The sequence below is a fragment of the Peromyscus eremicus genome, chromosome 7 (genome assembly GCF_949786415.1).
Source record: "Peromyscus eremicus chromosome 7, PerEre_H2_v1, whole genome shotgun sequence".
NCBI lineage: Eukaryota > Metazoa > Chordata > Mammalia > Rodentia > Cricetidae > Peromyscus > Peromyscus eremicus.
Window position 1 is genome coordinate 107,536,245 of NC_081422.1, and position 27,645 is coordinate 107,563,889.

The window sequence follows — 27,645 nt, forward strand, 5'->3', positions numbered from 1 at the left end:
AAGAGTAAGCTTGAGTCCCCAATCTGTCTGGATTCATATCTTGCCACACTTTTCTCTCCCTATTGTAGCATTTGTTATGAGGCTCTCGAGACTTTCAGACTTCCAGACTATGTCCCAGATTATTCTGTTTTTCCAATGTTCCCAGTCTCAAGCATGTTGTCACATAACAGAAAATAGATTGGTACATTTGTCATATTTAAAGGTTTCATAAATGTATAGGTCTATTTTGAACTTTCCGTTTTATTCTTTACTTTATCTATCTCTCTGTTACAACTCAGTAATTATTGGTTTAGTTTCTGAGTTTTTACATTTGAAAGAGAATATACTCCATGTTTCTTCTGCAGGACTGTCTAAACAGATCTTTTTGTTTATTTATTAGTTTGTTTTTTCAAGACAGCATTTCTGTGGGTGTACCTTTGGCTGTCCTGGAACTTGCTCTGTAAACCTCGAATTCAGAGATCTGCCTGCTTCTCCCTCCCACCACCACTCAGAAAAGTTCTTGAGTTATTGCTCATCTAAGTAATTTTTAGTCAGTTTGACAAATCCTCTTTTGTGAGCCTGGTTATTAGTGTTGTACCTCAGGAGACTGGACAGCTTTATGGTAAATGTTTGTTCTCTCATGAACATGGAGTTTATCTTTGTGTATTTGGGGGCTTTAAATGCCTAGTACCTTTTGTCTTAGGTAGGGTTTCTGTTGTTGTGATAAAACATCATTATCAAAAGCAAGTTGGGGAGGGAAAGATTTATGTTGGTTTACAGTTTCATCCCTGAGGGGAAGTCAGAGCAGGAACCCAAGCAGAGAGAAGGAACCTGTAGACAGGAGCTGATGCGGAGGGCAAGGAGGATGCTGCTTACTGGCTTGCTCTTCATGACTTGTTCAGCCTGCTTTCTTATGGCTTCCAGAACCACCAGCCCGGGGGTGGCACCACCAACATTAGACTGAGCTCTCCTGCATCAATCAGTAAGAAAATGACCTACAGACTTGTCTTCAGCCCCATCTTGTAGAGGCATCTTCCTCTCAGATGCCTCTAGCTTATGTTTTAAGTAGACATAAAACTAGGCAGCATACCTTTTGTTTTTACTTTAGATTGATTTGGTTGGTTTATTCTAGGTGCTCCAAAGTATGTTTTTATTAAACTTTGTATGTTTTCAAGTTTTAAGTTTATAAACCTACCACCACTGCCCATACTTAAAAAAGAAATCGATTTGTATATATATTGGTTCTGTAACTAGCCGCTTTTTAATACATTTACCTTAATTGTTCTAGTATGAGTAAAAACTCAGGAGTCAGAAATTGTGATTAAAAACCTGATAAATCCAAAGAACAACAGAAGAATGATTGGCTGACCCTACTCTCCATGTTTCCCAGATCCAAAAACTCAAAAATCTTTTCAAGCCCCTCTTTCTTCCTCTTTGTGTCTCTCTGTCTTCATTTGGGTCCACCAGAAAACTCTGTGGTTTATTCTGGCCAGGTGAATGTGAACTCAGAGCTCTGAATCATGGTTTAACTCCGTTAGTGGTCTTGGAGTGACAAACAAATCTCTTGCAACATTTCCCTCTTTTTGTCTAAATAAAAAGGAAAGGTTTTAACTTTATCATAGTAATACTATATACAGTGATTATCAGGTATTGTCTTAAAAAAAAAGAGGGAAGGATTTAATCTTAACTGTTCTTATTATACATTTGTTATTAAGTAAGAATTACATTCACAATGTCCAGTCCACTTGCATTTGGTAAATTCAGAGAAAATATTCCATTGTCTATCCTGTCTTGGTGAGTCCAAAGTTTTATACCTAATTCACTTTCTATCCTAACTTATATTGGCAACCCAAAACTTTCTTTTTAGACCTCAAAACATTTTCTTAGATAAACAACTTAAGCTTTTATGTTTCTCAGCCTTATACATTTTAAACCTCTCTCCTGAGTTTCTTTTCTGAATTTGGTAACAAGGAAAACTATAACTATAACTATCTAGTCTTCAACCCCATCAAAGACCCGAAAAGGATATAATATTACCTGAGCAAACAAGAAGTGCAGAGCAAACAACTTCTAAAACTATAGAAATGACAGAGGCAGCTGGCTGTCTGGGAAGTCACCTAAGGTTCCTCTGTAACTCTGGGGCGTCCATTTTCAACCTACAGGCCTAGAATATCTGACAGGCTTTTTTGTGAAGCAGGAATTTTGAAGGACTGTCTTACCTTGTCTTGGCAAAGTTCAGCAGTCTTCTTTAGTGGATGTTTTTTTTCTCCTAGAAAGACAAAAACAAAACCCTGCCCTGACCCTAACTTTGGGGAGTTTCCCTTTTTGGCAGGTTATATTTAATCAAATGAAAGTCATTTGTCAAGAGGTCTCTCCTGTTTGAATTTAATCTTTATCAATTTTGATGGTGTTTGTGGTGGAAACAAAAGCAAAACCTCTTCCCCAAAGTAACACATATCCTGGTTGCCATTCTGAGGTTATCACATCTTTAAAGTATACAGGCTGATTTAATTTAGCAGGTTTTTCTACTATCCATTGTCTGTCTGCAGCTGCCATTTTTTTCTCATTATCATTTTAAAAAAAGTTAATAAAGCACTGTCTAATCTATCTCTGAGGGGGGCTGTCTTTATTACCCCTTCCTGTTTTTTAAGCATATCTTTTAAAGTGTGATTTGATCTTTCTATAACTGCTTGTCCTGTAGGATTGTATGGTATACCTGTAACATGCTTTATATTGTAATATGAAAAAAACTTTTCGCCAGGCGGTGGTTGTGCATGCCTTTAATCCCAGCACTCGGGAGGCAGAGGCAGGAGGATCTCTGTGAGTTCGAGGCCAGCCTGGGCTACAGAGTGAGTTCCAGGACAGGCTCCAAAGTTACACAGAGAAGCCCTGTCTCGAAAAACCAAAAAAAAAAAAAAAAAAAAAAAAAAAGAAAAAAAACTTTTCCTTTTCCTAGAGACATATGCTGGAACATTGTCAGTTTTAATTTGTACAGGTATTCCCATGATGGCCGTAGCTTCTAATAAATGTGTAATCACAGAATCATCCTTTTCTGAACGCAAAGTGGTTGCCTATAGAAATCCTGAATATGGCTGGGCAGTGGTGGCGCGCATCTTTAATCCCAGCATTTAGGAGGCAGAGCCAGGAAGATCTTTGTGAGTTTGAGGCCAGCCTGGTCTACAGAGCGAGATCCAGGACAGGCACCAAAACTACACAGAGAAACCCTGCCTAAAAAAACCAAAAAAAATTCCTGAATATGTATTTATGTATCTATGGTATGGTGGTATGGTACACATACTTTAATTTTCCAAACTCCACAAAATGAAACACATCCATTTGCCAAATTTTATTTCTTTGAGTACCTTTTGAGTAACTTCCTGCAGGTAATGGAGTTTGGTTATACGTAGGACATTTCCTTATAATTTTCTAGGCTTGTTACCAAGGTTCCTTCAAACCCTTGTTAATAACATGGTGTTTCTTATGAAATTCTGAGGCTTCTAGCACATTTCCTACCAATAGCTGATCAATTTCATCATTACCTTGTGCTAGAGGGCCGGGTACACCTGTAAGGGATCTGATATGTGTTACATACAAGGGATGATTTCTTTTTTTTTTTTTCAAAGATTTATTAATTTATTATGTATACAGTATTCTGCCTGCATGTGTCCCTGCAGGCCAGAAGAGGGCACCAGATCTCATTACAAGTGGTTGTGAGCCACCATGTGGTTGCTGGGAATTGAACTCAAGACCTCTGGAAGAGCAGTCAGTGCTCTTAACCACTGAGCCATCTCTCCAGCCCACAAGGGATGATTTCTATTTCTGATTATTTCTTATAACTGAATAAATAACAGAGTTAATTCTCAACCATCTGGAATAAGTTCAGCAATTTATATATGTAAAATAACTGTTTCTGCAAATTGAGAGTCAGTAACTATATTAAGAGGTTCTGGAAAATCTAATAAAACCATGAGAATAGCATATAATTCTGACTTTTGAACAGAATCATAAGGACTTTGAGCCATTTTACTTAAATTTCCTGACTTATAACCTGCCTTTTCTGATTTATTTGCATCAGTATAGAATGTAGGGACTCTAGAAATTGGTGTTCCTCATACGATGTGAATAAGGATCCATTTAGTTCTTTTTATAAACTGAAGTCTCTTGATTGGGGGGTATTTATTGCTAATCTCTCCCAAAAAATTCCTGCAAGCTCTTTGCCAATGTTCATTTTCCACCCATAATGAGGCAATTTCATCAATAGTAAAAGGAACCACAATTCCTGCTAATTGACGAATTCTCAATTTTCCTTTCAGAATCAGTTCAGAAATCTTTTCTACATAGGTCTTTAATTTTTTACTCTGTGTGGTAAAAATATCCATTCTAAGATATTATCTTCTCTCTGCATTAAAATCTCTGTAGGGGAATGAGTAGAAGGTAAAATAACCAGAATGCAGTCAGGCTCTGGCTCCAAACAATCCACATGTGCATCCTGTAATTTCTCTTCTACCAAAGCCAATTCTCTCTCAGCCTCAGCTGATAATTCTCTTGGACTATTTAAGTCTTTATCACCTTGTAAGTTTTGAAATAAATTATTTAGTTTTTGAGTAGTTATTCCAGTTATGGGTTGTAGCCAGTTAATGTCTTACAGTAATTTTTGAAAATCATTAAGTGTTTGTAATTGATAATTCTTGATTTGTACTTTCTGTGGTTGAATTTTTTGTAAACCTATGTTATATCCTAGGTAATTAATAGAATCTCCTCTTTGTATTTTTTCAGGACCAATTTGTAATCCCCAATAAGGCAAAATTTTCTTTGCTTCTTTAAACATTTTAACTTTTAAATTCAATTTTAATGGTTGGGGTGGGGAGAGTGCACTGTTTCATGTATTTGATATTTCTTCCTTGAGAACATTATTTCTTCATGTACCCAGTGTGCTCTTAAGCAGCAGCTGTCCTTACTATCAAGCAGTTCTTAGAGATGAGCATTAGCTAGATTGAAACAACCATCACATGTGCCTACCAAATTTGTTGTATCCCAGTAAAGGACCAAACTTTTAGATTTGAGATAGCCAGAGGGGTGCATTTAGTATTTGTTGCCTTTTGTCTATGCAGCATCTATTAAACTTTATTTTTTTAATATCTGTGTGTATGTTTATATGCATGCAAGGGTGTGTTTGTGTCTGTCTGTTTGTGGGTCTGTCTGTCTGACTTCTGTCTGTCTGTCTGTGTACTTTTAGAAGCCAGGAGGCCATCTCAAGATCATCCCCTAGAACATTGCACCTCCTTTGAGACAATCTTTTATTGGTCTGCAGCTCAGCAATTAGGGTAGAATGGCTGGCTCCAGAGTTCCAGTCATATTCCTATCCCCACCTCTCCAGTGCTGAGGTTACAAGTTTGTGCCACTACGTCCACCTTTTTATGTCGGTGCTGGCAACTGAACTGAAGTCTTGATACTTGTAAAGCAAGTGTTTCACCTACTGAACCATCATCCTAGCCCCAGATTGGATGATGATGATGATGATGATGATGCTTTCTTTTTTGTTATTTTTATTTATTTTCATTGAAAATGGATTTTTTTATATAATACATTCTAATTGCATTTTCCTCTCCCCCAACTTCTCTCAGATCCTTCCCAAATCCACACCCTTTTTTCCTCTCTCATTAGATTACAGACCAGCATCTAAAAAAATGATAAAACAAGAACAAACAACCCAGAATAGGACAAAACAAACAAACAAGCCAAAGAAAAAGCCCAAGAAACACATACAGACACTGAGATACACACGCACACACACAGAAAACCTATAAAAACAAAATTTGAAACCATAATACATAAGAAAAAGATCTATAAGGTTAAATAACCAAAAACAGAATAAAACCAAAAATAAGCAAAAAGCTCTGGCAAAGCATTGTGAGACAAAACCACCATTGAGTTGACTTTGTGTTGGTCATCTACTGCTGGGCATGGGGCCTGCCCTTAAGTGAGGTAAGTCCAGTGAGACTCTGTAGCTGTAACCAACTGTCTTATTAAATAAGAAATACAGAGCCAATACAGAGATGAAAGTCAAGAGGTCAGAGCAATAGCTAAGAGCTAAAAACCTCACCCTTCACTGTCGCTGTTGTTGTACCTCTCCAAAAGAGACCTACTTCCTGTGTCTGTCTTTTCTTATAGAGTTTCTGTTCTGTCTTCTCATTGGTTGTAAACCCAACCACATGACCTCCTAGTCACTGCCTGTCTGTACAGACCTCCAGGTCTTCTATGGTTGGTATTGAGATTAAAGGCGTGTGTCTCCAATGCTGACTGTATCCTTGAACACACAGAGATCTACCTAGCTCTGCCTCCCAAGAGCTGGGATTAAAGGCGTGCACCACCACTGCCCAGCTTTCCTATGGCTTGCTAATAGCTCTGACCACCGGGCAACTTTATTTATTAACATACAAATCACATTTCAGTACAAATAAAATATCACTATAGACTCCTTTGGAAAAAACTAATTTTTTCCTTTGTGCGAGGTTATCCATTGGAGATAGCTACTGGATTAGGGATGGAGGCTCATGTTTACTTCCATGTTCAGTACTGGAACCACATCTGACTAAGACTTGTGCAGGCAGGCTCTGTGCATGTTGCTTCAGTCATGTGTGTCAGTTCTGTTGTGTCTAGAAGGCCTTGTTTCCATGGTATCCTTCATCCCCATTAGCTCTTACAATCTTTCTGCTTCCTCTTCTGCAGAGTTCCCTGAGCCCTGAGATGAGGGATTTGATGGAGATGTTCCATTTAGGACTGAGTGTTCCAGGATCTCTCACTCTCTGCACTTTGTCTCATTATGGGTCTCTGTGTTTGTTCTCATATACTGTAATAGGAAATTTCTCTGATAAAGTCTTAGTAAAACACTGATCTATGAGTATAGCAGAACATCATTAGAAGTCGTTTATTGCTGCGTTCCTTTAGTTAGAACAGTAGTATCTGGTTTTCCCCAGGTCCATGACCTATCTGTTGGTTTTATGTGGCGCTTTTCCCCTGTGAGGAAAAGTCACGAGGCACAACAAAACCCACTATGAGAGATTTATTAGGAGGAGGGACAGAAAAGAATGTGATCAGGCCTGTTTGAAAGACTGTGTGGAGAGGGGGGGAGCGTACATGGGATTCGCCTTTTATGGACTCCCCCCTCACATGTGCATATGGGCCCATGTGGCTACACCACACATGTGCATAGATTACATGATCACTCTGCCTGATCACTCTGAGCGCGATTTACATGACCACGCAGGGCAATTACATAGAACGTACAGCGCTGGAAATAACTAAGTGGAAATGACCAGGTGTCTTGCCAGGGCATGTGTGGTCATGGGGTTTGTGGTTAGAATTCCTATCACTATCTAGTGTCAGGTTCTTGGCCACTAGGGCAGTGTTGGGCATGGGTTCCATCTCACAGAGAGTCTTAATTCCAATCAGGTTAGTTACCTGCAACTGTGCCGTTACTGTACAAGTGTGTCTTGCAGGCAGATCACCATTGTAGATTGAAGGGTTTATATCATTGGTGTTTACCTTTCTGTTCTGATAGCCTGCAAAGTAACTTTTTTTTATATAAGTTTTTTAAGAATTATTTATTTATGTTTATTGGTGTATTGTCTGCAAGTACACATCAGAAGAGGGTTTAGGATCCCATGAGACTACAGTTATAGACAGTTGTGAGGTGCCATGTGGGTGCTGGGAATTGAACTCAGAACCTCTGGAAGAGCAGCCAGTGCTCTTAACCACTGAGCCATCTCTCCAGGATTTCTCTGTGTAGCTTTGGTGCCAGTCATGGATCTCGCTCTGTACCCAGGCTGGCCTTGAACTCACAGAGATCCGCCTGGCTCTGCCTCCCGAGTGCTGGGATTAAAAGCGTGTGCTACCACCGCCCTCAAAGTACCTTCTAGTACCATGATCACTAGTCAGTAGGTGAGGGCTCTAGATCAGTGGTTCTCAACCTTCTAATGCTGTGACCCTTTAATGCAGTTCCATATGCTGTGGTGGCCCCTCCAAATCATAACATTATTTCATTACTATTTCCTAACTGTAATTTTGCTATTGTTATGAATCATAATGTAAATAGAAATCATAATGCATGATCTGATATGTGATCCATAAGGGGTTGTGGCCCACAGGTTGAGAACCACTGTTCTAGGTAGTCACCAACTTCTCCGTGTTATGACAGTTATGTAGATGTTCTGTTCAGTAGTAGGACTTTACCATCAGTTTGTAGAGAGCAACCAATAGCCTTGGCAATAGCCTGGGTTTTTGGTTGTTTTTTTTGTTTTTGTTTTTTTTTGATGTTGTTTTGTTTTGTTTTGTTTTTTGAGGTTTTCATGAGGCCCCTTTGGCCAACAGCTCAATTAGATGTAACCCATTCTTGCCACTGGAGGTTTTATTTGGTGATGAGATATGTCTAATTGTGGTTTTGTATCTCCCATTATTGTATCTCCCGTGATTTCTAGTTTTCTTTCATATATGTATATGTTTTAAGAAGCTTCTGCTGAATTAGGTTTCCATACAATCCATCAAATTGCCCTTAGTTTTTGCTGTCCTTCCCCATAACCGTTCTCCCCATCCTCCTTCCCTTTCCCCATTTGAACCTCCTTGTTTCACCCCCCCCCCCAAAAAAAAAGCTAGTCAGTTTCCCCTTCCTGGCTATTATGAATAGAGTAGCAATGAACATGGTTGAACATGTGTCTCTGTAGTAGGATGTAGAGTCCTTTGCAGCCGAGTGTTGTCTCAGTTAGGGTTATCGTGGCTGTAATGAGACACCATGATCAAGGCAAAGGTAACTCTTATAAAAGAAAGCATTTAATTGGGGGCTTGCTTACCTGGGTTTCGGAGGTCCACTATCATCATGGCAGGGAGCATGACAGCAGGCAGGTAGACATAGTGCTGGAGAAGTAATGGGGGGATGGTCGGCAGTGGGGGAGGGCAGCCGGCGGTAAAGAGACAGGGAGGGAGAGACTTAGAAACAGGCCCACATTGGGCCTGGTGTGGGCTTTTGAAACCTCAAAGGACACCCCTAGTGACACACTTCCTTCAACAAGGCCACATCTGCTACAGCAAAACCACACTCCCTAATCCTTCCATGACAGCTCATCAACTGGGGACTAAACATGCAAATATACGAGCCTATGGGGGCCAGTCTCATTCAGTTCGACACAAGTGGCATAGTCTGAGGTAGATCTATTCCCAGCTTGCCGAGGAACCAACACACCATTTTCCGTAGTGGCTATACAAGTTTGCAGTCCCACCAGCAATGGATGAATGTTCCCCTTTCCCCACATCCTTGCCAGCATAAGCTGTTATTTATTTTGTTGTTCTTTGCCGTTCTGGCTAGTGTAAGTTGAAATCTCAAAGTAATTTTGATTTGCATTTCCCTGAAAGACTTAAGAACTTTGAATAGTTCTTGAAGTGCTTCTCAGCCATTTGAGTTTCCTCCTTTGAGAATTCTCTGTTTAGATCTGTATCCCATTTTTAAATTGGGTTATTTGTCTTCTTGATGTACAGTTTTTTGAGTTTTTTATATATTTTAGATATTAGCCCTCTGTTGGATGTGTAGTTGGTAAAAATCTTTTCTCATTCTGTAGCCTGCATCTTTGTCCAAATGATGGTGTCCTTTTCAGTTTCATAAAGTCTCATTTAATTGTTCTTATTGCCTGTGGTATCCATGTTTTGTTCAGAGTTTTCCTTAACCAATGAATTTAAAAACGATTCCCCACATTCTCTTCTATCATAATTCAGTCTATCTGGCCTTATATTGAAGTCCTTGATACATCTGGAGTTGAGTTTTGTGCAAGATGATTATTTGCATTTGTCTACATGCAAATACAGAGTTTGACCAGCAACATTTGTTGAAAATGCTGTCTTTTTTTCAGTGTGTATTTCTGGCTTTTTAAAAATAATAAACCAGGTGTCCATAGGTGTGAGGACTAATGTCTGGACCTTCAGTTTGATTCCATTGATGAACTTGTCTGTTTGTATGCCAATATCATGCTGTTTTTATTATTATATCTCTGTAGTACAATTTGAGATTGGGGATGGTGATACCTCCAGCAGTTCTTTTATTATTCAGTATTGTTTTAGCTATCTTTGTTTTTGTTTTTTTTTGTGTGTGTGTGTGTGTGTGTGTGTGTGTGTGTGTGTGTGTTTCCATAAGAAACTGAAAATTGTCCTTTCAATTTCTGTGAAGAATTGTGTTGGGGTTTTGATGGGGATTGCATTGAATCTGTAGATTGCCTTTGATAGGATCTAGCCCCAAACTTTAAACTATTTAATTGGAAAGGTTTTAAAGTTAATTGTCTCTTATGATATATATTTGTATGTTCTAAGGTTTGAATTCTTAACACTAAACAAATAATTAAATATTTGAGTTAGATTTAGAAATCAGAACTGTCGGGCTGGAGAGATGGCTCAGCGGTTAAGAGCCCTGGCTGCTCTTTCAGAGGTTCTGAGTTTAATTCCTAGCAACCACATGGTGGCTCACAACCATCTCTAGTGGGATCAGATGCCCTCTTCTGGCATAAAGGTGTACATGCAAGTAGAGCACTCATACATAAAATAAATAAATCTTTAAAAAAAAAAAAAAGAGGATGCTGCATTCCTTCAGAAATAAAAAATAAGTAAATAAAGAATAAATCAGAACTGTCAGTGTTAACCCCGGCTTTGTTAGGAGGTGGCCCACATGACTTTTAATTTTGTAATTTGTTTATTATTTCTTATTTTATGAGTATGGGTGTTTTACCTTCATGTATGTCTGTGTACTGCTTGCATGCCTGGTGCCTACAGAGTCCAGAAGAGCACGTTGGATCCCCTGGAACTGGAGTTACAGATGGTTGTGAGCTGTCATGTAGGTGCTGGGAATCAAACCCAGATCTTCTTGAAGAGCCCAATGCTCTTAACGTCTGGATCATTTCTTAAGACTCAAGTCATGCTATTTTTATAGAACATTTTATACAAATTAAGTATTCTTTATCTAAAATGCTTGGAACCAGTAATTTTTTGTACTTGTAAAATATTTTTAAATTTTGAAATGTTGGCATATATACAAAAAGTACATAATGAGATATTTTGGGAGTAGGACTAAAGTCTAAATATAAACTTCATCTGAGTATACCCTAATCTAGACATAGTTTCATGTATCTCAAACAAGCTAATTTCTGAAGCAGCGTTGTATGGTGTGAAACTCTTCACTGTGACATCACAGTGCTGCCTGCATTGGTTGCTTTTCTCTTTGCTCTGACCAAGTATCTGACAAGAGAGAGCACTAAGTGGTAGTCTTAGAATTGGAGGGATGCATCCCTGGACAGTAAGGCAGCTACTTACACTGTCAGCAGGAGGGAAACAGGAGGGAAGGGTACTAGTGCTAAGCCAGCCTTTCTCCCTTTTATTCAGTCTCAGATCTCAGCCCATAAAATAGTGTCATCCATATTGAAAGTTGGGTTTCAGTGGGGCGTGGTGCACACACCTTTAATCCCAGAAGAGGCAGGCCGATCTCTGTCAGTTTGAGGACAGCCTTTACACAGAGAAACCCTGTCTTAAAAATAAACACAGAAAAAGAAAAGAAAGTTGATTCCCTCTTTCTTGAATATTATTAAGGACCAGCCTTAATAATATTCTTCCCAGGGTGCCAGAAGAGAAGCTGTGAACGGCAAGAATTATTTTCAGGAAAAGAATCTAAGTACACCCAGATCTTTGTCTGTCTACTTTATTCTTCTGGGATAAAATCCTATCTACACAGCTTCAATTCTGATCTTGTGTCTAGCTCCTTTCTTGCCTGGTTTCTCTCTACCTTTATCTGTTGTCCCCTCTTAAGTTCTGTCTTAATTCTCTCTTCTTAATTCTGCCTCATTTAGGTTCTTACCCATCTAGTACTTCCTCATCTGGCTCTTCCTTATCTTCCATCTTGTCCTCAAGTTCTCTCTCCCCAAATCCTCCTCTTAAGTCTCCTTTCACCTCTTAGTTCTCCCAAAGTCTCTCAGGAATCCATTTATAAACCCGAGCAATAACAATCTGTTAGTAAGGCTGTATAAGAAAGGAGGGTCTCAGCTTAAATTGCACAAGAAATAAAGCTATCCGCATGACCTCGGAGATAGGCGTTGTTTCCATAAGGGTGTTACTTTAGTTCACAGGTCATTTGGCCTTGGATGCTTGATAGGTATTTTAGATAAATACACTGTTAAGAGTTTTTGGAAGCACACATAGCATACAAGAAAATCACTGTAGGAACCAGCTAATATATATACAAAAGCTAAAATGTCACCAAGACTTCTTAAGCCATGGCTTGACCTTCAGAAAAGTAGTAGCTTTTGTGGTCGTAGCTGGATTCCATTCCATTTTCCTGGGCTTGCAGCACCTCTTCTTTTAAACCTGTCTGGAAACACTCCTGCATACATACCCAGAGGTTCCTGACTGGATTCTAAATACAGTGAAACTGACTGTGAAGATTAGTCATCACATGCGCAGAATGTTTCAACTCTTGCAACACTTTAGATTTTGAATTTTCAGATTAGACATACTTAGTGGATTTGATGAATTAAGAATATGAAAATAGAGCTGAGAAATGGCTCAGCAGTTAAGAACACTGGCTGCTCTTCCACAATCCCCAGCACCCACATGGCAGTTCAAAACTGTCTGTAACTGCAGTTCCAGGGGATCTTGCACCTTCACAGACATACATGCAGGCAAAACACCAATGCACATAAAAGAAAAATAAATCTTAAAAAAAGAATATGAAGAGGTCAAAATGGCGGGCCGACCTGCTGTTGCAGTGTCAAGCAAGTGGCTGGATGGTTTTCGAAAATGGTATTATAATGCTGCAGGATTCAACAAACTGGGGTTAATGCGAGATGATACAATATACGAGACTGAAGATGTGAAAGAAGCCATAAGAAGGCTTCCTGAGAATATTTATAATGACAGAATGTTTCGAATTAAGAGAGCTCTGGACCTGACCATGAGGCATCAGATCTTGCCTAAAGAGCAGTGGACAAAATATGAGGAGGACAAATTCTACCTTGAACCCTATCTGAAAGAGGTTATTCGGGAAAGAAAAGAGAAAGAAGAATGGACGAAGAAGTGATCTTGTAGTTGAGATCTGTGGATGTGCCTGGTCTTAGCATGTTTTTATGAAGTTTCAACTTGAATCACAATTTAAGAATTATTTGCTCTGCAGAGGCCTCTCTTTAAATAAATGTCTATTGTAACCATTAAAAAAAAAAAAAGAATATGAAAATAGGGCTGTAGAGATGGCTCGGTGGTTAAGAATGCATATTGTAGCCGGGCGGTGGTGGCGCACACCTTTAATCCCAGCACTTGGGAGGCAGAGGCAGGCGGATCTCTGTGAGTTCGAGGCCAGCCTGGGCTACAGAGTGAGTTCCAGGAAAGGCACAAAGGTGCATAGAAACTGTCTTGAAAAACAAAAAACAAAAAAAACAAAAACAAAAAAACAAAAAAAAAAAAAGGGCTGGAGAGATGGCTCAGAGGTTAAGAGCACTAGCTGCTCTTCCAGAGGTCCTGAGTTCAATTCCCAGCAACCACATGGTGGCTCAAACCATCTGTAATGAGATCTGGCTCCCTCTTCTGGTATGCAGATATACATACAAACAGAACACTGTATACATAATAAATAAATAAATCTTTTTAAAAAATGCATATTGCCATTGCGGAGGACCTGAATTTGATTCCTAGCACCCACATTGAGTGACTCACAGCTTCCTTAAACTCCAGTTCTGGGGATAGGATCTGACGCCCTTTAATAGGCACACACATGCATAGGCATACACGCAGACAAAACACCCACACACATAAAATAAATAAATTTAAAAACAAAAAAGACTGTGAAAATGGAGTGCTTAAGTCTGGAGGTAGCAGTTACGTGAAGCAGCTACTCTCCCCAGAGCTGTGGGTACCAGTGTGTAGGTTGCAGTCACTAGAGCCTGCCTGCTTGTCATGAGTAGGAGGCTTCAGTCAGTGGTCCGTGGGGATTTCAGACACTCAAACTAGTACTGGTCCAAGTACTGAGATTCTGAGTAGCCAGCCACAAATGGGACACTATGTCACCCCTTCCCATATTTATAGAACATTGTGGAAGAAGGGGAGGAAAGAATGAAAGTGCTGGAAGAAACAGGAGAGAAGAGATGTTAAGGACTTGAATGTACATTCTAGGCATCACATGGTGGTTGTACTCAGTTTACAACCGCTTTGATTACATGCACAAGATTGGGTTTCTCAACACTGTCACAGAGAGGGAGGGTTCATGACATACCACTTTCTTAAGGATTTTTACAGTTAATGGTTGGGGGAGAGAGAGAGAGACATTTTCTTCAGTGTTGTAGCTTATGCTTCTGTAAACAAATTCCCAACCTCCTCCCACCTCAAAAAAGCCCCCAATTCCTGCAGCTTTCATTCTTTTCACTAGCATCACCTATTGACCAAGCTAAACAGAAAGCCATTGAAACCGACAAAAAGACAGTGATTTAGTGGGGCTTGGGTCCAACATCGCAGAGAATAGAGATGGAGTTAAAAGATAGTAGCTTAACAATTAGCTTTTAAGTAGTTACTACTTACTAGTAGTAACTAGTAACCATATTGATTTTCTGTGTACAGTAAATGAAAGTTTGTATAACAAAGTTTAATGTTAAAATCCTCATTTCTTTCCCATGTGTTCCTAAACATAGCATCTTATATAGATTTCTGTGTCAGTAATAGGTCATCATTTATTGAAATTTACTGTCATTTAAAGTTGCTAATTGATGATTGATTTAGGGGTTTTTTGTTTTTTTGTTTTTTTGGTGTGTGTGTGTGTGTGTGTGTGTGTGTGTGTGTGTGTGTGTGTGAAGATTTGCGCCTTTCCAGGATTTATCTGTGTAGCTTTGGTGCCAGTCCTGGAACTCACTCTGTAGCCTAGGCTGTCCTCGAACTCACAGAGATCCGCCTGCCTCTGCCTCCCAAGTGCTGGGATTAAAGGCGTGCACCACCACCACCCGGCTCTGATTTGGGGTTTTTAAGACAAGTTTTTTACTTTGATGTTCAGGCTGGCATTGAGCTTGCTGCAATTCTCCTGCTCAGCCTTCCAAGTGCAAGGATTACAACCTTGACCACCACACCTGACCGACTGTTCAGTTTTTAAATGTTTAGCCTTTCTCTTGTATTTGTGTCCTTGCTAATGCATCAAATGTTTGTGGGGTTGGGACTTTCTACTGTCATATCAGGAAATAATCAGCTATACCATGTGCCTTGACTTTTCTGAAAGTTACCCCATTTTGAAACATTTCGTATGCATTGGCATATCCTTCAGAACCATGTTATTGTTCATATCAAAGGAATATTTCACATTGTCCTTATTGGCAAGATACCTAAAACTATCCCTTAGAAAATGAGTTTCTTCTTACTCAACAGGTGCTTCTAAAGAAGGCGGGGCTGGAGCGGTTGATGAGGATGACTTTATAAAAGCTTTTACAGATGTCCCTTCTGTTCAGGTAAGGCCCTCAGTGTCCCCAGGAGACTCTCTGCCTCTTTATGTCCTGTCTTTTGTCCTTTTAAAAATGGTTATTTGGGAGTAAGCTAAAAGGCTCAGGGTCAAGCACTTTGCAGTGCAAGCCTGACAAGCTGAGTTTGACTCTAAATCCCACATAGAAGTGGAGGGAGAAAAGCAGCTCCACAGTTGTCTCCTGACCTCCCCACGTGCCCACATATGCATATCCCACATAATAAGAAGAGGAAGTTTTAAATGCCTAAAAAAGTTTTCCTGTAAATGAATGTATGGATGATGTATTAGACATTATCAAGCCATTAATTATTGTCATAATTAGATTTTCAAATTAGTTTTTCAGTAAAGCTTAAATAAAATTAAACCCATGACTTAGTCATATTACATTGCAGTGTCAGACATAAAGTTAATATTTTTTGAAATAATTAGTTTTGACCCCAGAGAGTGTTGGAAGCTGACAAATAGAGATCTGAAAATCCTTTCCCTAGGAGTTACTAAAGGAGTCAAAGTGGACATACCAACAAGTAAGGCAGTCATTTTATATCTAGTAATGAAGCAAACACTACAGTGTATGTAACATTCTACAGATTACATTACCTTGTACCTCAGTTTTGTTTGGTATATTTTTTTCACAGCTCAAAGTTTGTAATTCTGTTCCTTCAGATATTTATTGTATGAGTAGTGTGTCTTTTCTGTTGATGACATTCAGTTTGTTTCCAGTTTTTTGATGTTATTTATTTGTAAGGTGTTTTTGTTTGTTTGCTTGGTTTTTTTTTGTGTGTGTGTGTGTGTGTGTGTGTGTGTGTGTGTGTGTGTTGTTTTTAATAAGATCTCATGTAGTCCAGTCTGGTCTTTAATTCCTGATCCTTCTGCCTCCAACTTCAGGGTGTAGTTTGTGTGGAATTGTATCGCTACAGTCCTTTTGTCTCACTAGATTTTGCTGTAAAGGATATAATAATCCACTCCTGAGAGAGCTATGATTGGGTAACTCATTTTCAAGAGCCCTCCACTGTTGGAAATTGCTTCTCCCCTATAAAAAGATCTTTTATATCTCCCCCTTCTACTGTTCTTACAGAGGGGGTGGGGGTGAGGGGAGTCAGAGAAAGAAAAGTGACAAGGCCAGTTTCTTCACATTCTGCCTGCACTTCCTGTCACTCAGAGTGCTTCTTTGAACCATGGATGTCCCTGCTGAATCCAGGTGCTTTATTTGCATACTGGTTCACACTGTGTGAGATCTTCAGCTCTCTCAATGGAAAAGCTATCCTTAAGCTATTTAAGGTCTTAAGAAGTTATGGGAAAGCTTTAAAAATGTTTCTGATTTGAGAGTATTTGAAATTTATTTTTATCTTAAGATGCTTTCCTCTCCCTTTGTACTTTGTAGGCCTTTCGTATAAAGGAATGGTTAGTGTTCTAGGACCAATTGTGAAACTTGGCTGGGCTTGATCATTGTTCACTGTTGAGTATGTTCTGCCAGAGTGGGATCGGTACAGTGTCACTGAAGCTGTGGGCTGCCCAGCCTTGGGAAGGAGAACAGGCTTCCCAACTACCTATTGCATCACTGTCACTGCCCCTAGGGAGTCCGTCCCTTCAATGCCCATGCTATTAGTAAAGTAGAATTTTCCTTTCATTAAAGCTCGAACATAATTGGTGCTGAGTAATTGGTGGTGTTTGCTGTCCTCATCTTTCTGCAGTACTTCTATGAGGTCCTTGCTGTCTGGGTAGACCCTTACTCTTGTGTCTGGACAACAGTCCACTATTACCTATGGATCAGCTGTGCTGACTGCGTGATCATTTAAAATAAGAATTGTTAGTGTGTAATCAGAGATATTGTGATGATTGGATATGACAATGCCAGTAAGTGCATGGTAAGCACTTGCTAGCTGTTACCACCACCCTAAATACTGCTACATTCTTCTCTCTCTCTCTCTCTCTCTCTCTCTCTCTCTCCCCCTTTATTTTTAATACATTTTTAATTAAAATAGAATAGATTTCTCCCCTTCACTTTCCTCCCTCTAACCCCTTCCATACTGCCCTGCATCTCCCTCTCAAACTAATGGCCTCTTTTTGTTTTTTACTGTTACATATATATAGATGTACAAATACATAAATACAACCTACTGAGTCTGGTTTTTGTTGATTATGTGTATATGATTTCAGGCTGGCCAATTTGTATTGGGTACCTAGTTAGGGGGCTCAGCTCTGGGAGAGGCTAATTCTTCTCTCAGCAGTGATTAGTTGCTTGTAGTTCTTTGTCTAGGAGTGATATTGTCCTCTTGTGTTTGCATGGCTGTTGATGCTGTCATGGTTTGAGCAGCTGTTTTCACACCACTTCCTGGTCCTCTGGCTCTTAGAGTCTTTCTACCCTTCTTCTGAAATCTTCCCTGAGCCTTAGGTGCAGGAGTTGTATTGAAGATGTATCCACTGGGGCTGGGCTCTTCCTCAGGATACATTGATCTCTACATTGTGTCCAGTTGTGGTCTCGGTCTCTGTCTCTGTCTCTCTCTCTCAAGATTTATTGTATTATTTTATGTATATGAGCGTTTCATCTGCTTGTAAGTATGTATGTCCAGCACATACAAGCCTGGTGCCCGCAGAGGTCAGAAGAGGGCATTGGATCCCCTGGGATTGGAGTTGCAAAGGGTTTTGAGCCACCATGTGGGCCTCTGCAAGAGCAGCAAGTGCTCTTAACTAATGAGCCAACTCTACAGTCCCAGATGTGTTTTCTGTAATGGTCTCCGTTTGCTCTAAAGAAAAGCTTCTTTATGAGGAGTGAGAGCTCTACCTGTCTGTGGATATTAAGGATAAGTTTTAGAATGTAGTTAGAAACTGTGCAGCAAAGTAGCAGTAGTAGACTCTCTTCTAAGCTCCATGACTTCACAAGTCCAGAGTAGTTGGCTAGGTTCCTAGCAGCAAGCATATTTTTGTTCCTGTAGAGTGGGCCTTAAATCCTATTAGACAACCATTGATTACCACAAAGATTTGATTTACTACTATTGCACCTTTAGGTATTTGCCGTGGCTAGTCAGTGTTCTGATCCAGAGGCGCCGCAACTGTATAGGATCAATTGCTTCCCTTCTTTGGCAGCTTGCATAGTACTTTTTGGCACTGTGGAAATTAGAACACAGGAAGGAGGCTTTCAGATTAGATCCAGTTTGAGTTATCCAAGTCCTATGTCCTACCTAAGTGTTGTGGGTTTATAGCAACCGAATCTTCCTTCAGCCTCTCAGAGGCAATGAAAGGCAACAGCAATAGCCTATATTGTTTTCAGAGTCACTTGGACAACCCTGACCAACAATTTGAATGGAGGTTTCCCATGCCTAGTACTGGGGTTTTTATTAGGTAATCTATGGCTCTTGTGGTGAGCATTGTCAGCCCAAAGCCCATTGTCACTTAAGATTGTGTGTGTGTGTGTGTGTGTGTGTGTGTGTGTGTGTGTACATACATTGCATGTAATTTAATTTTAGGTTAATATAAAATAATATGATTCCTTGAGGCTTTATCAAACAGCCTTAGTGTTGTCACTCAGCCCTCATGTACTGACCTCCCTCCCCCTCCCCAGTTAGGACTCTCCTCCCCATTTTCCTCATTTCCTCTTTCATTTCATACTTGTGACCTCCTTTCCATTTGGATGAAGCACCAGTTTTTGACTACCTCTCCACCTTAATTCAGCTGAGTTATATACCTCACACACTGAATTTTGATGTGTCCTGATCAAATTGCTTTCTTCCAGTCATTGACTGAAATGCCTCCCTATTGCTCATGACCTCCATGCTCTTGCACAGGACTCCATGGCTGCTCCTCCACGAGGCAGAGATGTCTTTCCCACTGACTCCAAGCAGCTTCTCTAACTTGTGCTTTGCTTCTCACCCAGACTTTGACACTGCAGGTTCTTGCAGTAATGTTGTTCATAATGCATTAAAATCTTCTATTGCTAATTTTTAAATACCCATTTTGCAAAAACACAGCTATGGATATTTCTAAACTTAACAATTTTTCTCTGCTCTCATAGCCAAGAAAGTACTGTAGAAAGGCAAAGGCTCACAGCTCTTAGTGCATAGCACAAGCACTTAGCAGTCTGACATCCATGCTGTTGGTTATGTCCGAGCTTTTTCATAAGTACTTGTTCTGTAGCCATCAGAGGGCTGTCCTGTTGTTTCAGGACCATGGGCCATAGTTCTTCCTCACCGAGGACCAGTGCCTCCAGTACTCCACAGCCTGCTCTTTTGTACTTTCTTAACACACTTGCAGAGATCAGTGACCTTTTTAGAGCCTTCTTGTTGCCTAGTAAACAGTGCTGGGTTCACTGTTTGAAAAGAAGTGGGCTAATAAGATGGCTTAGTGGATAAAAGCCCTTCCCACCAAGGCTGCCCACCTGAAGTTGGTCCCTGGGACCCGAAGGGTGAAAGGAGAGAACCAGATGCACAAATGAAAAACTGAATGAAAGGTGTGGTTTAGTGGCAGGGTTACTTGCCTAGAGTTCACGAGGCTCTGGGTTTGATCCCCAGCAGTAGGATAGGAAATAATGGATGGCACATCCTCCAGACACTGCCCTTTTAGGTCCATGTCCTTTCCAGTGTAGTTGTATGCACTTGGTAGTTCTTTTCCTTTTTTTAAAAAAAAAACAAAAAACAAAAAATGGTATTTCAAATCTTTTATCATGCATTGTATTTTGGTCATATTCTTCCCGTTCCCCATACCTTCCAACTTCCTGTTCTTTTTCTCTCATTTAAAAAAAAAGAAGATACACACAAAAGGCATGGAATTTATTTTGTGTTGACCAACTATTCCTCCTAAGCATGAGTGCTGTTCTGGAATGAGGTGGTGTGCCCAGCGTCAGTCTTGTAAAGAAAGAAAACTGATTTGGGGCCTGGAGAGATGGCTCCACAGTTAAGAGCACTCTTACAGAGGACCTGGGTTGGATTCTCAGCATTGTGTGACAGCTCACAACCATCCTTAACTCCAGTTTCAGGGGATCCAACAACTTCTGATCTCCACAGGCACCAAGCACACATAGGGTGTGTGTACATATGTGCTGACAAAGCATTCATACACGTAATTTAAAGTGTCTGCGCGCGCACGTGCATGTGTGTAAAGAACTGATTTTTCCCCCTCTCCCAGCAGCTATCAATTACAGATAGCTTCTTGGTTAGGTCTGTTTGTACCTTCCTTTTTCTGTACTGAGATTCATCCCCCACCCCCATCCTTACCACTCCCCACCTCCTCAGGGTTTCTTTGTATAGTCCTGGCTATCCTGGAACTTGCTCTATAGACCAGGCTGGCCTGGAACTCACAGAGAGCCACCTCTTCTGCCTCCCTACCACCTGCCTTCATACTGGAATTTTTATACTTGGTATTTCACCTGCATTTGCTTCCTTGCACTTTCCTAGCTTCTAATCACTTAACATGTTCACAGCACCCAAACAAGCTGGTTTAATTGTCTTCTTGGTTCACAGTTTTGCTGTAATAGTTGTGAAACAGTGTTTTACCATTTCACTCCCCTCCTGTCTGTCGCTTCACATCCATTTCCTTTACAGATGGCTCCTTCTTTATTTGGCCAACTGACTATAAATTGTTTATTAAGGGTTACTTCTGGGTCCTGTCTTTCTACATTATTTTGTTGCTCCATGACTTCCTTCAACATCATGACTTTATCTAGTACCTTTATATTGATTATTGATTATACCTAATTTTACCTTATGCCAGACCTCTGCTCAGCAGCATCAAAAGCATTCATTTACAATCATTGTTTTATTTGGCATTTCCTTTTAGGGGTCTCAAGAGACATCTCAAACACAACCTATTTAAAATCAGAATTATAACCTCTCCTCTGACACTTGATCTTCCAGTGTTCTTTATGTGGAAACTGTTGTTTAGTCAGCTAGAGAAGTTAGAAACCAAGGAGTTGCTGTACAACAGATTCCTAACCCAGTGTTCTTTGTATGCCTAGGAGAAACATGGGGAGCCCAGTGAGAGATAGCTCAAAAAACTTATGGAGTTCCTGGAGTGAACTTCTGAGTTGACTTTTTCCCTTCTTTCATGGTTTAGAGAAGGTCTTTGCATTGTCTTGCAGGATAGCCCCTTGTACTAAAATTAGATGTGGCATTTATAATAAATATGGTATATTTATTATATATTATAAACATATACATTACAAATATATTTGTTATATATTATTCATAAATATGTTTTTAATGTTTAACAAATATATTGTATGTATTATAAATGTTGCCAAAAGGACCTGTTTTAATTGAGGTTTGTTTCCCCCTTTGTCGAGGGACACATGTAAGTTATGTGTTTAGTCTATTCTGGCATTAGTTTTCAAATAGTTGTTCAAAACTAACTAAAGCATGTCTTTTAAACAATACTTTGTAATTGTAATATTAATGCAGTTTTTGAGAAATTGCTCCATTTTTGTTTGGCATGTCTCCATTAGAAGCATTCTAGAAATGTGTTTGAGGTTGTTCACATGGGGACAAGTAGCAAAGGGGGCAGTGGGAAGAACATCAGGGCATCTACTGTATGTGACGAAGTCTCCACTGAAAGTGATGGCGAGAATGTGAAATGACCCTACTCTATAAGACTTAATTGTATGTTATTTAAGAAATGTTATTATCATTTTAAATCTTAAAATTTGTTGTTTAAATTTTAAATCTTTTCTTTAAGATCTATTCCAGTCGAGAACTTGAAGAAACGTTAAATAAGATCAGGGAAATTTTGTCAGATGACAAACATGACTGGGACCAGCGTGCCAACGCAGTAAGTTTTCATCCTTTATCTTCTTATCCCTCTCTTCTTAGCAGTGTTCATGTTCAAAACTCAGAGAGAACGTGTATCCAGCTGTGGCGATAGCGATAGTAAATTAGAATCCGATGGGTAACATTTCTCTGTGAAAAACATGGAAGTAATAGGCACTGTCAGCTTTAGATTGAGGCTTTTTCTATTTTTGCTGATCATGTCAGTGCCTGTCCCACAAGCTTGTCCCCTTGGGTTCTTTGCTGACTGACAAGGAAATGTGAAATTGAGAGCTCTGGCCTGGTCTTCTCAGGGTCACCTAGCTGCTTATCAGCAACTTCATCATTGCACCATAAAGTCATGAAGACTTGCTAGAGAAGAGAAGAAAGTTACTTCTCCTGTGGGCTCAGTATTTTTTCAGCATTGACATAATTCCACAGCAGGGTGTCTGTTCATCTGACTCTTTACTTTGTAGTGAACATAATGAATGTGAATGAATGATTTACAAAAATTGTGATCATCCTAACTTCCTGAGTTAGGAAGTTTATTTACAGTAGTTCCTTGAAGGAAGTATTTGATGGCTCTTAAAATAATGTTTGTGTTGACGTCTGTTCTGTATTGTATTTCACATCTTGTGATGTTGTCAAGTTTGACACAATTACAGTGAGCACCTCAGCATCCTCAGGAAGCCAGGAAAGATGCCCCGTGCTCTCAAGGCTTCCAGTCTGGCTCCTCATGGAGCCTCCTGACAAGTAGGGCTTTATGACATTATGTATTACAGACTGCTCTCCATCTCTGTGGTAAGACCTCCGTATCAGGGGCTGGAGAGATGGCTCAGAGGCTGATGGCTCAGACTGCTGTCCCAGAGGACCTGGGTTCAATTCCCAGCACTCATGTGGCCCTCATATGCAGGCAAAACACCAGTGTACATGAAGTAAAAATAAATAATTGAAAAAAAGAAGTCTGTATCTTTGAATGTTTAATGTGTTCTTAACACAGAAAATAGTGCTTTGCATATGTTTAAATATGATTTTTATTTGTTTTCCAGTTCTAATCAAGCATAAATTAGAATTAAAAAAATAACAGTTTTGTCATGGGTGATCTATAGAGAAACAGCACAGGTTAAAATAAAAGATATAAACATGAATCTGGTTTTGTTTTCCTTTGAAAGTAGTCATTCAGAAATAATCTGAATTGTTTGACATTTTCTCTGTTCATTCAGGCATGTGTAAAAACACATACACTTCACTCCTTTCATAAAAAAACTAAACAGTGCTTAATCCCTTGCTCTGTTTTGTTTAACAGATCATGCCTATTCAATATACCTGGTATAGATGTTAAGCTCGTCATAGTTGCTCAGATATTTACTGAATGCAGATCAATGTGTACATAAATTCTTTAGTTTAATGTGTGTGTGTGTGTGTGTGTGTGTGTGTGTGTGTTTGTAACTTATTAAAATCATTCTCATTTGATGATTTTACAGATTTTGGGGTTTTTTTTGTTTTTTGTTGTTTTGCTTGTTTATGGGTTTTACTGGTTTTGCTTTGGTTTTTTGAGAAAGGGTTTCTCTGTGTGTAGCCCTGGCTGTCCTGGAACTTGCTCTGTAGACCAAGCTGACCTCAAACTCAGAGATCTACCTGCCTGTACCTCTGAGTGCTAGGATTAAAGGTGTGCGCTACCACCGACCAGTGTTTATCTTTTTGTTTTTGTAGATAGGGTCTCTCTGGTATCCTTGGCTGTCCTGCAGCTCACTGTATAGAGTAAGCTGGCCTCAGACTCAAGGAGATTGGCCTGCCTCTGCCTTGAGTACTGGGCTTAAAGAAGTCACCACCAGGCTCAGCTTTAAGGACGTAATAAATGTCCTTGTACTGCTCTCTATTTCCCTTGGTGTGGTGTTAATAAGTACTTTACCACTGAACTGAGTTCCGATTCTTTGCATATGCTTGTAACAGTTCTGTTACTATAGGCTAGAATACTTACATGTAGGTTCTTAGTAAAGAGTACATGCAATTTTATTTTAGTCAGTGAATAAAGGCTTTAGTCCTTCATAATTTTACTCACATTTTGTGTGTGTGTGTGTGTGTGTGTGTGTGTGTGTGAGAGAGAGAGAGAGAGAGAGCGAGCGAGAGAGCGAGAGAGAGCGCACGAGCGAGCATTTCTCTCTGGTACTGTATGCTCTCAAGTTTGTAAAGTTCTTGTCCCTCTGATGGATAAAAAACATCTTTCTTGCAACTTTGACTTAGCTTGTCAGTAGTGCAGCTGAACACAGTTTTGTATAGTTACTTTACTCAGTTTCATACTAATTTTTCTTTGTCACACTCTATTTTTTTTTTTTTTTTTTTTTTTTTTTTTTTTTTTTGTGGTTTTTCGAGACAGGGTTTCTCTGTGTAGCTTTGCGCCTTTCCTGGAACTCGCTTTGGAGACCAGGCTGGCCTTGAACTCACAGAGATCCGCCTGGCTCTGCCTCCCAAGTGCTGGGATTAAAGGCGTGCGCCACCACCGCCCGGCCCACACTCTATTTTTTATTATGTATTGTTTGTGTCTTGTTTATTTAGCATGTGTGAGGCCTTGGTTTAACCTTAAGCAGCTGCACACAAACACAACACAGCAGGGGAGGGAGAAGAGGAGGAGGATTTGAGGCTAGTGCTAGGTAATGATAGTGGTCGTCCAACATTGGGAATGTACTTAGATGCCACAAGTTAAGTCTTTTAAAATGGTAAATTTCATGGTAGTTACATTTTACTGTACTTTAAAAAAAAGAATGAATAATTAATTTTAAATTTACTTGTTTATGTATATATGTATCTGTTCACACATGTTTAGTTAAACTTGTAATGCTGTTTTTTCAGAAAGCTTTTTGTTGTTTTATATGTTTATTTACGAGATGCATTCAGTGCCATTAAAATGTCTGAATTTAGTTATGTAAATGTAATGAAGTCCATATAGTTCATTTTAAAGAAAAATGAAAGTGTTTAGATGATGTAGTTTGGGTACCTTTTTTATAGGCTGTCACCTTTTTATATCAATAATGAAAATTTTTCTTTGTTTTAGCTTAAGAAAATCAGATCACTGCTTGTTGCTGGGGCTGCACAGTATGATTGCTTTTTCCAGCATTTGCGTTTGTTGGATGGAGCACTTAAGCTGTCTGCTAAGGATCTCAGATCCCAGGTGGTCAGAGAAGCTTGCATCACTGTTGCGTAAGTGTAGCCCTCTTGTGCTGAGGGCTTTCGTTTGTTTTTTTTTTTTTTTTGCACAGGGTCCTAGTATACAGCCCTGGCTCCCTGGGTGTCTGGTATTGTTTGGTTGTTTTACTCTTTACTCTTTGGGGCCTGCCACCCAGCTCCCAGATAAATCACATGGAGGCTTGTTATTACTTACGAATGCCTGACCTTAGCTTGGCTTGTTTCTTACCAGCTTTTCTTAACTTAAATTACCTCGTCTATCTTTTGCCTCTGGGCTTTTTACCTTTGTCTATTCTATATACCTTTCTTTCCTTATTCCATGTCTGGCCCCTTCTTTTCTTGATCCTTGATCCTCTCTTCCTTGATTTCTCCTCCTATTTATTCTTTGCCTGCCAGCCCTGCCTATCCTTTCTCCTCCCTAGCTATTGACCATTCAGCTCTTAATTAGACCCATCAGGTGTTTTAGACAGGAAAAGCAACACAGCATTACAGAGTTAAACAAATGCAACATAAAAGAATGCAAAGCAGCCAGGCATTGGTGGTACACACCTTTAATCCCAGCACTTGGGAGGCAGAGGCAGACAGATCTCTGTGAGTTCAAGGCCAGCCTGGTATACAGAGTGAGTTCTAGGACAGCCAGGACTGTTTCACAGAAAAACCATGTCTCAGGGGAAAAAAAAAAAAGGCAATACATCTTTGCATCATTAAACAAATATTCTATACCATAAACAAATGTAACACATCTTAAAATAATATTCTACAACAGTCTGGGAACTCATAGTGTAAAGCAGGTTAGTCTCAAACTCAAAGAAATCTGCCTTCCTCTGCTTTTCCAAGTCCTGAGATAAAAGGTGTGCACCAGCATACCTGGAATGCTAACTGATTTTTTATTAGTAAATGTAGTACTCATTGAATCAATATTCAGTAAGTGAAGCAATAGCAGAATTACCCCAAAGAAACTGATATATGATCCCAGAATCATTTTTATTGTACACACGGATTTAGTTATTATTTTTCTCTCTTCCTTTCTTCATGTTACTTTTTATAAAGTCTTTCTTCTGCTGAGATTATGACGTAGTGATAGAATACTGAGCTAGCATGTGTGAGGACATGGGTCCAATCCCTAACACTAGATAAAAGGCATCTTCCATAATCTTTACACCAACCTTAAAATGCCAGCCTGTTGGGGATTTGTTGATGTTTTGTCAACTCCATGTGTATGGGGAAAAATGAATGGGTCTAGAACTGGCTCTACTTAGTTTTCCTAGTCCTAATTTGGCTATTAAGTACCAATTTCTGATACTATAGCAAATTAGAATCATAACACCTTAATTTATCAAAATCTGTATGTATATAATCTTCCCCTGAAATCCTATTTACCACTGCACTCACCTGAATAGTGTTGTTGCATATGTGGTTATTTAAGTATTGTTTGAAGACAAGGAACACAGAGGTCCCTCCAGTACGTCTTCTAGTTACTATTGTGTTACTGTTCTAAGGAAAGAAAGGGCATATAAAAATTATGAGGATTGCAAGACAGGTGGGGAAGTGCTAGGTTGCATAATCACCCTGTGTAGGGGACTCTATGGATGACTTGTGAGTCACCATGTGGTTGCTGGGAATTGAACTTAGGACCTCTGGAAGAGCAGTCAGTGCTCGCTCTCAACGCTGAGCCATCTCTCCAGCCCCCTATGGATGACTTGTAATCAAAGGATGTTATCAAGGTTGCCAGGTGACATAAATAAACCAAAATGATGATATATCTCTGGCAAAACAAACAACAGAAATTCATAAATGTAACCTTGAAAAATATACTTAAGGGCTAGTAAGATGGTTCAGTGGGTAAGAGCATTTACTGGCAACCTGAATTCAATCCCCTGGATTCAAATGGTAGGAGAGGATTGATCCCTGAGTGTTGTCCTCTCACCTTGACATGCTATGCTGTGGCACTCATATGTACACAAAATAAACAAGAAAATAAATATAATTTTTAAAGAAAGAACCAAAATATATTTGAAATCAGACTAGAAAAACTGCAGAGTAAGTAAATAGCTTTTTGCAGACAGTGTACAGTGGAGGCCAAGCTAAGCAACTTGAAAGATAGACACGAACAGTGCAGTGTGGTCATCACCTGGCGCTGCCTTAGAGACATAGAGTAGGGTAGGGACCCCTGTAGAGCAAGGCAATCTACTGAGTTAGGAAAACAGAGATCCAGGTTTCAGTAGGCTTGGGTAGCCAAGATTA

The 27,645-nt window shown here is 39.6% G+C and overlaps 2 protein-coding genes across 5 annotated transcripts in view; both read left to right on the top strand.

Annotated features, from left to right (window-relative positions):
- The window catches only part of Clasp2 (cytoplasmic linker associated protein 2), a 189,286-nt gene that overhangs the window by 74,123 nt on the left and 87,518 nt on the right, over positions 1 to 27,645 (top strand). For all 4 annotated transcript variants that reach the window (XM_059268804.1, XM_059268805.1, XM_059268806.1 and 1 more), the window contains 3 exons: positions 15,397 to 15,476; positions 22,151 to 22,243; positions 25,271 to 25,416. In XM_059268804.1, the coding sequence (XP_059124787.1) occupies positions 15,397 to 15,476; positions 22,151 to 22,243; positions 25,271 to 25,416 (319 nt within the window). The remainder of the gene's footprint in view (positions 1 to 15,396; positions 15,477 to 22,150; positions 22,244 to 25,270; positions 25,417 to 27,645) is intronic.
- LOC131915482 (cytochrome b-c1 complex subunit 7) lies at positions 12,741 to 13,202 on the top strand. The gene has a single exon (XM_059268808.1). The coding sequence runs from the start codon at positions 12,743 to 12,745 to the stop codon at positions 13,076 to 13,078; it is 336 nt and encodes a 111-aa protein (XP_059124791.1). The 5' UTR covers positions 12,741 to 12,742; the 3' UTR covers positions 13,079 to 13,202.